Raw genomic sequence first — 12,161 nt, 5'->3', positions numbered from 1 at the left:
TGAATATCTGTCAAGTGCTTTATATTTGTTTTCTATTGAGGCACACATGGCTGTGAGATTAAGAAGCTAGCTTTCAAACTATGTGGTTTCAGGTTCAGTCCTGCTGTGCTGCAACTTGGCCAAATTTCTTCTAAAATGACTATAGGCTGTCCAATGCTTTATGAGTGGATTTGGAAGAGAGAAACTGGGTGAAAGCTCTTCTTATATGTGTGTGTGTGTGTGTGTGTGTGTGTGTGTGTGTAAGTAGATATATGTGTGTGTGTGTGTGCATGTGTGTGGTAGGTATTTGTGCTTTTGCGTCTGTGTTTGTCCCCTCACCCACCATGTGACATGGTTTGTTTACATATCTGTAATTGAGCAGTTCAGCAAATTAGACCAACAGAGTAAGTACCAGGCTTAAAAAATTACCATATTTTAACGTGTATGAGGAACCCTCATGTATAAGGAACCCACTAATTTTAGGGGCTTAAAATCTGGAAAAAAATGGTTTTGTAAGGGATTAGGTAAATTTTGATAAGTGCACCCACACTTATCAGGTAATGCGTTTCATTTTTGTGTGCAGAAACCATTCCTCTTCATAAAACGGAAGCACCAGATGGACATGCCTTTAAAGTCAATTGTCTCTTGTCCTTCCTCTTTGCTCTTTTTTATCTCCTGAGCAATTCTCCTTCCTTAATCAATGAGGATCTGTGTTGAAACAAACGCACCAGTTTGCCTTTGGTTTTTGACCCAGTGTTTGAGTTCTTCCTCCAAATTTGGCCACATTTCCTTTTTGCCTCATGCTGCTCTCTTCATCCTTAGCATCTGTAAAAGTTCATCTTTGTGCTTTCTCCACAGTCCAATCATGGCAGCCATAGGAGGAGGTCCAAACTCTCTTGCTACAGTCTTATTTCCATGTTCCTCTGCAAACTGAATCACTTTCAATTTGAAATTTGCAGGATATGAAATGTGCTTTTTATTCGCAGACTTTTTTATGCTGATAGAAAACAAAAATCTATAAAAAGAGTAATGCAGGATCAATTTAAATAACTGTAGACAATATCTAAGATGGTGTCTCAGTTGAATTTCCATATTTGGCTATGCTACATTCATTCCTGTTTCAGTGTGAGTTGCACTGCCATATATGGCTATTGAGCATGCTTGCTGTCTCTGATAGGTTGTATGACCTCCATATGCAGCCTGGGTTTTTAAAAGAGTGTTAATGTTTGCACTTGTGTGTTTACTCACAATTTTAAATGATATCTAGAACTGTCGTGTTAATATAAAACTATGGATTTAACAGTCTCAGCGAGCACAAGTAAGTACTATTTGGCAAATGATTGTCATTCATGATGGCGGCTTTATGTGCATGCCATTGCTTGATGAATGGATAGCAACTCACCCAATAGGACATTACAACCCATTGGGTGTTGGCCTGAGGCTTGTGATGTTTTAAGTCATGGAGATTTGAGGTTTGAGAAATTAAGTAATTTATTAAAATCTATAGTACTATCCTGAAACAATGAAAAGCAAATACAGGTTCTTTATACACGTTAAAATACGGTAAGTGCTCAGTTCAGTGAGTTCTACTAAATGCATCAAAGCTGTGCAGTCGAATGAGTGAAGCAGGTAAAAGATAAAAGATTATAAAATGCAAGAAATACTTACTGGAACTGGCACCAGTGCCTATGGGTGTTGCACTGGGTTCTGGATAAGACGTCTTGGGTAAAAGAGACCCATACTGGGTTGCATATCCCCCAGCATTATACTGGCTTGGAGCAGGCAGTCCAGCTGAAGGAGCAGGAGGCATGTAAGTTGCTAATGGAATGGTTCCAATAATTATTTCCATTGGTAGTTTTAAAGACACAGCCATCGACGCTGACACAGAAAACTTTGGTTTTAAAAATGAATAAAAACAAGAATTAAAAAAAGATAAAAACATAAGAGAAAGAATATTCTCATATTTCTATTATTATTATTATTTAAAAGAAGGCAGCGAGCTGACAGAATCGTTAGCACGCCAGGCAAAATGCTTAGTGATATTTCGTCTGTCTTCACATTCTGAGTCCAAGTGCTGCCAGAGTCGACTTTGCCTTTCATCCTTTTGGGGATCGATAAATTAAGTACCAGTTACACATTGGGGTTGATGCAATTGACTTAATCCCTTCCCTCAAATTTTGAGTCTTATGATTCCAGTAAAAAGGTTTATTATAATCTAAAAGGTAGCGAGCTGAGCAGGCAGAATTGTTAGCATGCTGGACTAAATGCTTAGTGGTATTTCGCCATCGCTGCATTCTGGGTTCAAATTCCACCGAGGTCAGCTTTGCCTTTCATCCTTTTGGGATCGCTAAATTAAGTACCAACTAAACACTGGGGTTGGTGTAATCAACTAGTCCCCACCCAACAAATTTCAGGCCTTGTGCCTATAATAGAAAGGATTATCAGAATTAAAAAGGTGGTAAGCTGACAGAATCGTTAGCATGCTGGACAAAATGTTTAGTGGTATTTCACCCATTGATGTGTTCTGAGTTCAAATTCCACCAAGGTCGACTTTGCCTTTCATTGTTTCAGGGTAGATAAATGAAGCACCAATAAACCACTGGGGTCAATGTAATTGACTAGTTCGCTCCCCCAATATTTCAAGCCTTGTGCCTATAGTAGAAAGGATTATTATTATTATTAAGGCAGTGACCTGGCAGAATCGTCGGCACGTCAGGTGAAATGCTTAGTGACATTTCATCTGTCATCGTGTTCTGAGATCAAATTAACCCTTTTGATACCAAACTAGCTCTGGCCCTGAGTACAAATGTCTTGTTTTCATAAATTTTGAATTAAAATCTTCCATCAAATTTTAGTCACAATTTATGTTCCTAACACTAGCTTAATAATAGCTAAGTTATTTTACTAAATTCTTTGTTATATTTAAAATTAATTGAAAGAAGCACAGAGCATCTCAAAATAAATACGGTAATGAAAGGGTTAAGACGGTGAGCTGCGGAATTGTTGGCAAACTGGATAAAATATTTGGCAGCATTTTCATCCGACAGGCTGGGCTGCCATACACCCACTGGACTCTTCTAGAGAGGGTTAATGAAGGGTATGAGGGAAGATGGCCAGGAAACAATTCTGGATATTGAAGACGTTCTGAGTAGTCTCTTCTGGAAGGCTTTCAAATTGGGGACTGTAGACAATTTACAGAAGTCTTTGACATGGCAATGCGATTAAGAATGTAATGGCATTTTTTTGACACTCTTATGATTTTGCTAATCTACCACTTGGAGGAGGAGGAGGATCGTCATCATTATCATCATCATCATCATCATCATCATCATCATCATCATCATCCTTGCTGGTTTCAACATATTAGTGTTTGAAGGAGAGGATTTAAAGAAAGAAGTAAGGAAGTGAGAAAAAGGAAAACAACTATAAAATAAAAGAATAAAAGAGGTTACATTTATTTGCAATGGGAGTGTGAATGTAATCTGAGTCCATGCATGGCTTCTGCTATAAAGTCATAATGAGGACACTGGTAGTTTTGATTTCAGCTTGGATTGGGCAAATGTGTCAGTGGTATGCAGGATATAATTTTTTTTATTGTTCTACTTCTTCAAACCAAATTATTCTGATGCATCATGACACATTTTACATCATGCAAATCAGTCTAAGCAATGACTTTCTTAAGTTGTCAAATGACACTGTAGAGTCTTTAGTGATTGCTTCCTTATACCTAAGGCTGGGTTTTCTTTTACTCCAATGTCCCTCTACTTGTTGGCCACACAAAAGAATTTTCAGAATGCAGTCATCTTTCATTTGAACATGTCCTACATATCTTTCATTTCATGCCATCTTTCATTTCATGTCCTGCATATCTGTACTGAATTCTTAGCTGCTTGCTTTTGATACTGGAGATATGACATTTTGCTAAGATTTTGACATTTGATATCTTGCTGAGCAATAATAATAATAATAATAATAATAATAATAATAATAATAATAATAATAAAAATAATAATAATAATAATAATAATAATAATAATAATAATAATAATAATAATAATAATGATAATAATAATAATGATAATGCTTTCTAATTGATGTATCAATACCAGCAGATGACAACGTTTCTCTAAAAGAAATGGAAAAACTTTCAAAATACAAAGACCTGGAAATAGAGATAACTCGAATGTGGAGTCTAAAAACAGAAACAATTCCTATCATAGTAGGTGCCTTAGGTATAATAAAAAAAATATTCAGACAAATACATAACAAAAACACCAGGACTTACAAATATATATAACATACAGAAAATTGCACTACTGGGTACTGCACACATTCTACGCAAAACACTTTCAATACAGTAAACATAAGAGCACCACAGCAAACTACAGCACATACCCAAGGCGTACAGAGCTGTGCTCGGTAGTGAAGTGAAAGCACGCTATAAAAATAAAACTACTGAACAATAATAATGATAATAATAATAATAATAATAATAATAATAATAATGATAATAATAATGATAATGATAATAATAATAATAATAAACGCCCTGATGCAGTACCAGGCAGTGGCTCTCACAGCTTTTGATCTTAACTAATCGGAAGTGTTATCATGGTGATGATAGAGATGATGATGTTGATGGTAAAGACAATGCTGATGATGTCGTTGATAGCAAAAATGGTGATAATAATGATGATGGTGATGATGTATGACGACAGTGGTGGTGATGGTGATAATGATGAAAATGACAACAAGGACAACAACAAAGTTGATGATCCTTAATATATAACCAATAATTAATTGAAACACTTACCGTCAATATATATTCAATGTCAATAATGTTACAGTACATCAGATGGGATGGTGGCAATGGTGGGATATGAAGAGCTACTTGGTTCCAATAGTCACTTTCCCCAGGCTGAATACCTCCTTGCATCACGGATGTGACATTTTTACGCTCAGTTTTTGTTTTAGTCGCTGCATGAAAAGAAATAACCTGCAAAGGGTAAGAAAGATACAACATTTTAAAATGATAATTAATATCTTAATTAATAAGATAATCAATATGATAATTATTTGGGATATATAATGTGCAGGCGTGGTTGTGTGGTAAGAAGTTTGCTTCCCAAGCACATAGTTTCAGGTTCAGTCCCACTGTCAGGTACCTTGTGCAAGTGTCTTCTACTATAGCCTTGGGCCAACCAAAACCTTGTGAGTTGGTTTGGTAAATGGAAACTGAAAGAAGGAATTTTGAGAGGGGAGGAGGCATTGGAGGAAGTGATCTTGTATCAGATGATGAAATGTTAGTGGGTGATAGAGAGATAGAGAAGCAGAAACAGGTGTCTTGCTATAGAGGAGGTACATGGTTACCCAGCCTCAGAAAGAGAGAGAGAGAGAGAGGTAGCAAGAAAGAGGACAAAGACAGGTGTGTTGATGTAAAGGAGATACTTGGTTACCTAGCCAGAGGGAAGAACAAGAGAAAGATTAGAGTGACCAAGAATGAGGGAAGAAACAGATGTGTTGCTGTAGAGGGGATACAGAGTTACCCAGAGGAAATTTGAGGAAGGAAAAAACGCAGTTTAAGAGATGTAGTTTAGTTTCTTGCATGCAGGTGGGAACAATTCTTCTAGAACTCAGTTTTACTGAGATCTTCTCTCGAACTTCGTATCTCGGTCCATTGTCATTTTCTCCATGAGCCACAATACCCTCAAATCAGTCCTCACTCCTGTCTTCTTGGGTCACTCTATTCCACAGGTACCATCCACTTTCAGTGACCAGCACTTCTTTATACAGCTGTTTTCAGTCATATGCATCACATGTCCAAACCAAAGCATTCTCCTCTCCTGCATGCCACATTTAATTTCTCTTATGCCCAACTTTTCTCTCACCACAGTTGCACTTTGTCATTCATGTACACTGAGGTTGCATATCCAGTGGATCATACAACCTTCATTCCTCTCCAGTCTATGCATGTCCTCTGCATTCAGAGCCCATGTCTCACTATCAGAGAGTATGGCCATTTGTACACAAGCATCATACAATCTACATTTCACTCTGAGAGAGTCCTTTATATATATATATCAGTTTCCATATACCAAATACACTCACAAGGCTTTGGTCAGCTTAAGGCTATAGCAGATGACACTTGCTCAAGGCTCCATGCAGTGGGAATGAACCCAGAACCATGTGGTTGGGAAGTGAACTTCTTTAGCACACAAACACCTTCACCTAGGGGTAATGTATAATATCATGTGATGTCATTTGATGATCACTTTAACCTGACACAAACACCACACATGCACACATACACACATGCACTGACACATACAGATATAAAATAAGGTGAAGCTGATAAAACTGTTTACTCACCATGTCTAGTGATGCTTTTGAACTGGTTATATCTCGGTTTGACATGTTACATATTTCAGCATTGATTAAAATTTGCTCGCCACTTACGTAACCTGTCCGATATAAATTCACCAGAGCACTCAATGGTCCAGACTTGCAGCAACAACAGCAGAAATGCTTGGTTCCTTGTTGGTGGATTGGTTGCTGAAAAAAAAAATAATAAACAAAAAAAATCAAAGAGAAAGGAGAAAAACAAATAGGTAACTAGATTCAATATGTTTCATCTTTAAGGCAGAGACCTGGTAGACTCGTTAGCACGTCAGGTGAAATGCTTAGTGGCATTTCATCTGTCTTCGTGTTCTGGGATCAAATTAACCCTTTCGATACCAACCCAGCTGAAACCACCCCTGGCTCTGTAGTACAAATGTCTTGTTTTCATAAGTTTGGAATTAAAATCATATTTGGTATGTTTCATCTTCTGCTTGTTTCAGTCATTAGACTGCAATCATGCTGGAGCACTGCCTTGAAGTGTTTAGTCAAACAAATTGACCCTAATATTTATCTTTTTAAGTCTAGTACTTATTTTATCGATCACTTTTGCTGAACAGCTAAGTTATGGAGACGTAAACTAATTAACACCAATTGCCAAGTGATGCGGTGAGGACAGATGCAAGGAAAAAGGTACACACACACATGCACAAAAACACACACATGTTTGTATGTATATATTACAGGCTTCTTTCAATTTCTATCTATGTTCATTAACATGGCTTTCATTAACCCAGGGTTATAGCTATTGCAGAAGAAGCTTGCCCAAGGTGTTACACAGTAGGACTGAACTTGAAACCTCATGTTTGGGAAGCAAACATCTTACTACCATGCCCATGGGTAGATGAAGAAAAACATTGAGACTAAATTCTTCAAGGTATCATCTAATGTCTTGTCATACTTTTGCATGATACTAGGTCTAACTGCTTGAACCAACTTTTTCTTTCCCTGCTTTCATATAAAATAAGTAACAGTAGAGAAATCAAAGCTTTTCTTTCCCCATTCTCTAAAAAAGAAATTTGTAGCCTTGTGTTTTTAGTTAGAAATCTTTATCATTATAATTACTGATTATAGCAGAAGCTGTCAGAACCATTGCTGCATCAAACAAATTGATTAGCAGTGTCTATTCCAGCTCTTTATGTTCTGTGTTCAAATTCTGCCATGGTCAACTTTGCTTTCAGCCTTTCAGGGTTCATGAAATAAGAACAAATTTAGCACTAAGGACAATCTTATCAACTACAACCACTACAAACAAAAATTGCAAGCCTTGTGCCCAAAATACAAAGGATTGTCAAGATTATTATTGTTGCTGTTGTTGCTGTTGTTAACGCAGTGAGCTGGCAGAATCATTAACACGCCAGACAAAATGCATAGCAGTATTAAGTCCGTCACAATGCTCTGAGTTCAAACTCTGCCAAGGTCGACTTAGCCTTTCATCCTTTTGGGGCCGATAAACTAAGTACTAGTGAAATTCTGGGGTCAATGTAATCAACTAGTCCCCTCTCCCAAAACTTCAGGTCCTGTGCCTATAATAGAAAGGATTATTATTATCATTATTATTATTACTATTATTATTATAATGGTGATGATGATGACGATGATGATGAAAGTGGCAAACTAGAGCATTGGAAAGAATATCTTGCAGTATTTCATGATACTTTACATTCTAAGTTGAAGGATAAACTTTGCTTTTCATTTGTCTAGGGTTAATAAAATGAAGAACCAGCCACCAGGAACCCCTCTGCCAGAAACTGCTGATCTTGTTCCCAAATCAGAAAGCATTATTTTAGGTACTGAACAGGCATTGGACAAAATGCCTTGTGGTATTTGTTTCAGCTCTTCACATTCTGATGAGACAGAAGAGGAGAAAAAGAGGAAATGATGGGGAAAGAGGAGGGGAGGAGAAAGGGGAACAAGCAGAAAAAGAGGAAGGGGTTGAGGCAGTGGAGGTATCAACAGAGGCAGAGGAGGCAGTCAAGAAGAATGTAGACGAGGGAGAGGCAAAGGAGGAAGCATAGAAGAAAGAGAAGATGGTGATGGCAATGATGATGGAGATGGTGGTGGGGTAATGATGATGACAATGAAGACAAAGGTGATGGTGTTGTTAATGATAATGATGACAATTGTGATGACAATGAAGATGATGGTGGTGACAATGATGGTGATGCTGATGATCATTATCATGATGATAAGCTGCTGCTTCTGCTGCTGCTGCTGTTGTTGACAATGATGATAATGGTAATGATAATGATGTCAATGATGATGGTGATGATGATGATGATGATGATGATGATGATGATGATGATGAGTACTTACCAATGCATTTGGTGTCTGGTTTAGATCCAAAACAGAAATTACAGTGAACGGAATTTTGCACTTATGATCAAATTTCCAAGGCTTATCCATAATAGCTTTTACGTAGTATCTTACATATCCGGTTCCTCCTTCATATGACGATGGAATATTGTACGGAAGTATAAACTCAAAAGGATAGTGATGCTCTCCGCCATTCAATATCACTTGATTAGCTCCCATAACTGGACCTACATGAACAATATGTATGCATAATGAAGAAAATATTTATATTGGTACCATGTTGGGTGCTGGTGTCACATAAAGTGCACAGCTGTAACAGTGCCATGTAACAGCACCCATGCTGGTACTGCATAGCAGCACCCAGTACATTCTGTAAAGTAGTTGGCATTAGGAAGGGCATCCAGCTATAGAAACCATGCCAAAACACAGAAATGGAGCCCAAGCAGCTGCTCAGCGGGATAGCTCCTGTTAAACTGTCCAGCCTATGCCTGTATGGAAAAACAGACATTAGATGATGATGATGAGTGCATCTATGGATATGAATAAATATGCAATAAGTGAAGGCACAATCACAAGTGAAAATTCTGTAAATAATAATTGTAAGCTTCAAGCGTTTATACATTCACCATAAATAAGCTTTAGAAAATAGTCTGATACAGGGGCACATAAGCCCTTGACAGAACAAAATGGGTACTAGTAAGCATGGGAATTGAATCCAGACCTTTTATATTGGTTTACCACATGCACTAATACTCATCTTATTCCATTGAGGGCTTATATGCCCCAATATTAGATTATTTTCTCTAACCAAAGCAAAGTGAATGCATATAAGCTTAACCCTTTAGCATTCAAATTAATATGTCAAAAGTAATCCTTATTCATTTACATTTTTAAAAATTAATCTGGTATTATCTTGTAGCTTCAAGATTTGAAAGATGTAATTGTTTATTTTTAGAATGGCATTGCAGGGTAGGTGTGAGATGCTGGTTCTGGACAGTTTGAGCATAAAATGAGTAGAATATCCGGGCCGGATATAGCTGGTTTAAACACTAAAGGGTTAAGGTTTATTATTTACAGAATGCATAGATATGTATGTGTATATAGGTGTAGGAATGGCTGTGTAATTACTTGGGATCAATTTGTAATATTATTGTTATTGCTTAAAGTGGTGAGTTGGCAGAATCATTCGTAACCAGGCAAAATGCTTAGCAACATTTAATCTGTCTTTACGACCTGAGTTTGACTTTACCTCTCGTCCTTTTGGGATCGATAAAATAAGTACCAGTTGTGCAGTGAGGTTGGTGTAATCAGTTTAACCCCCTCCCTACAAATTGCTGGCCTTGTGCCAAAATGTGAAACTAATATTAAAGTTATTGCTTAAGATGGCAAGCCAGCTTAATCTGTGAGCTGGCAGAAACGTTAGCACACTGGGTGAAATGCTTAACGGTATTTCGTCTGCTGTTACGTTCTGAGTTCAAATTCCACCGAGGTCAACTTTGCCTTTCATCCTTTCGGGGGTCAATAAATAAAGTACCAGTTATGCACTGGGGTAGATGTAATCGATTTAATCCCTTTGTCTGTCCTTGTTTGTCCCCTCTATGTTTAGCCCCTTGTGGGCAATAAAGAAATAAGTATTTAATCTGTCTTTATATCCAGAGTTCAAATTCCACCAAGGTTGACTTTGCCTTTTATCATTTTGGGGTCAATAAAATAATAAACAGTTGTGTACTGGGGTTGATGCAATTGATTTGACCACTCAGTCAAACTTGCAAGACTTATGCTAAAATTTAAAATCAATATTAGTTTTATGCTGAACAGAACAGGAAACTACAAAAATAAAAACTGGCTTTATGTTTTGAACAATGGTATTTCTTCAGGGAATAATACTTAACAACACAAAAATCTTAATCCTTCAGGTATTAACAGTTATGTTCACTTTAGTGGTTATAACCAAACACCTTTTTACACCAAGAATAAAAAAAATATTCTTATATGAGTTAATAAGAAACCCTCTATGTGGTCGGTCAATTTTCAAGAAATGACAACCAAATCTCATTTAAATCATATCCTACTGTCTAAAAAAAGGAATGACATACTTGACAATGTAGATATAGTCTTAGATGTACTATTTCTGAAAAAAAAAAATGATAAGACAGTCATGGCTGGAATGCTTTTTATTATAGATTTGTTTACTGAAGACTGACCTGTGGCTAAATAACAACAAAATATTTTTTTATGATGAAATAATATGGGAGAGGTTTGCAAAAGTGAAAGGTTTATGTGCGTCTGCATGTGCACATTATATGTGAGTGTGTATGTGTGTGTACACATGTGTACGTGTGTGTGTGCATGGATCAACATGTACATAGTTTCACATAATGGAAATTTACCTGAGCCATAGAGGATGATAGTATAACTAAAATACTTCTCACTAGCTGAGTAATGTAGCGTTGTGGTGGTTGAGTTTTCACCAGTTCCAGTAGTCTCAGTTTCACTCCAATGGACATAAGCTTCCCCTTTTATCTCCAGACGGACACCTAAGGAAGAAATCAGTAAAATATTTAATTAAAAATGTAGTCCCACAAAAAGGCAGCAAGCAGGCGATATTTTCTATGACTATGTTCTGAGTTCAAATTCTGCTGCGGTCGACTTTGCTTTCATCCTTTTGGGGTTGATAAAATAAGTGTCGTTGAACACTGCAGTCGATGTAATCAACTTGTTTCCTCAGAGACTAGCAAAATCCTCTGGAATTTCCCAATCCAAACAGATCAGGTGCTGGAGCATAACAGACCAGACCTAGTGGTGGTGGAGGAGGTGCACCACATGTGCTGTATAGTTGATGTTGCGTGCCCCTTTGAACCACGAATAGTCAAGAAGGAAGACAAAAAAATAGGTACAATCTTCTTAAATACAAAATAGCCTGGCTATGGAAAATGAAGAAGGTGAAGATAGTGCCAATTATTGTTGGGTCCTTGGGAACAGTATCAGAAGGCATCAAGAGGAATATAAAAGAAATTGGAATAGAGCGCCCAAGTCTTGTGAGTGGATCTAGCAGATGGAAACTGAGAGAATCCCATTGTGAGTGTAAGTGGGAGATACATGCATGTGATTGGGAGTGTTTTTAATTTCTGTTTCTTAACACTATATGATGGATGTAAAATGAGCATCACTACCATAATTATCCAAATTCCTATGGGTTCAAAAATTGCAGCTCAGAACAAGCATTAACCATTTCACCTCTTAGACTGCTCCACAAGAAAAACCATTTGGTGTCATGTTTAATTCTTTCATTACCATATCAAGAATTTAATAAAAGAACTTTGTTATCATTAAACTAATGTTTGGAACAAAAAATAACATGAAATTTTGATGGAAGGCTTTAATTTAGATTCCTATACAACTGGAAGTTTGCATCATAGAACCAGATTATGGTCATAGGTGGGTTGATAGCAAAGAGTTTAACAGAAATA

General features: G+C 37.1%; 1 protein-coding gene across 1 annotated transcript in view; it reads right to left on the bottom strand.

Annotated features, from left to right (window-relative positions):
- The window catches only part of LOC106873223 (arrestin domain-containing protein 3), a 13,089-nt gene extending 1,861 nt beyond the window's left edge, over nt 1–11,228 (bottom strand). Inside the window, exons 1-5 of the mRNA XM_014920479.2 lie at nt 11,082–11,228; nt 8,692–8,918; nt 6,349–6,531; nt 4,793–4,975; nt 1,648–1,870 (exon numbers count right to left, since the gene is read on the bottom strand). Coding sequence (XP_014775965.2) covers nt 1,648–1,870; nt 4,793–4,975; nt 6,349–6,531; nt 8,692–8,910 — 808 coding nt within the window. The 5' untranslated portion in view covers nt 8,911–8,918; nt 11,082–11,228. The remainder of the gene's footprint in view (nt 1–1,647; nt 1,871–4,792; nt 4,976–6,348; nt 6,532–8,691; nt 8,919–11,081) is intronic.
- Nucleotides 11,229–12,161: the final 933 nt, after the last annotated feature.

The sequence above is a fragment of the Octopus bimaculoides genome, chromosome 12, assembly GCF_001194135.2.
Source record: "Octopus bimaculoides isolate UCB-OBI-ISO-001 chromosome 12, ASM119413v2, whole genome shotgun sequence".
NCBI lineage: Eukaryota > Metazoa > Mollusca > Cephalopoda > Octopoda > Octopodidae > Octopus > Octopus bimaculoides.
This window is presented reverse-complemented; position numbering and strand designations above follow the sequence as displayed.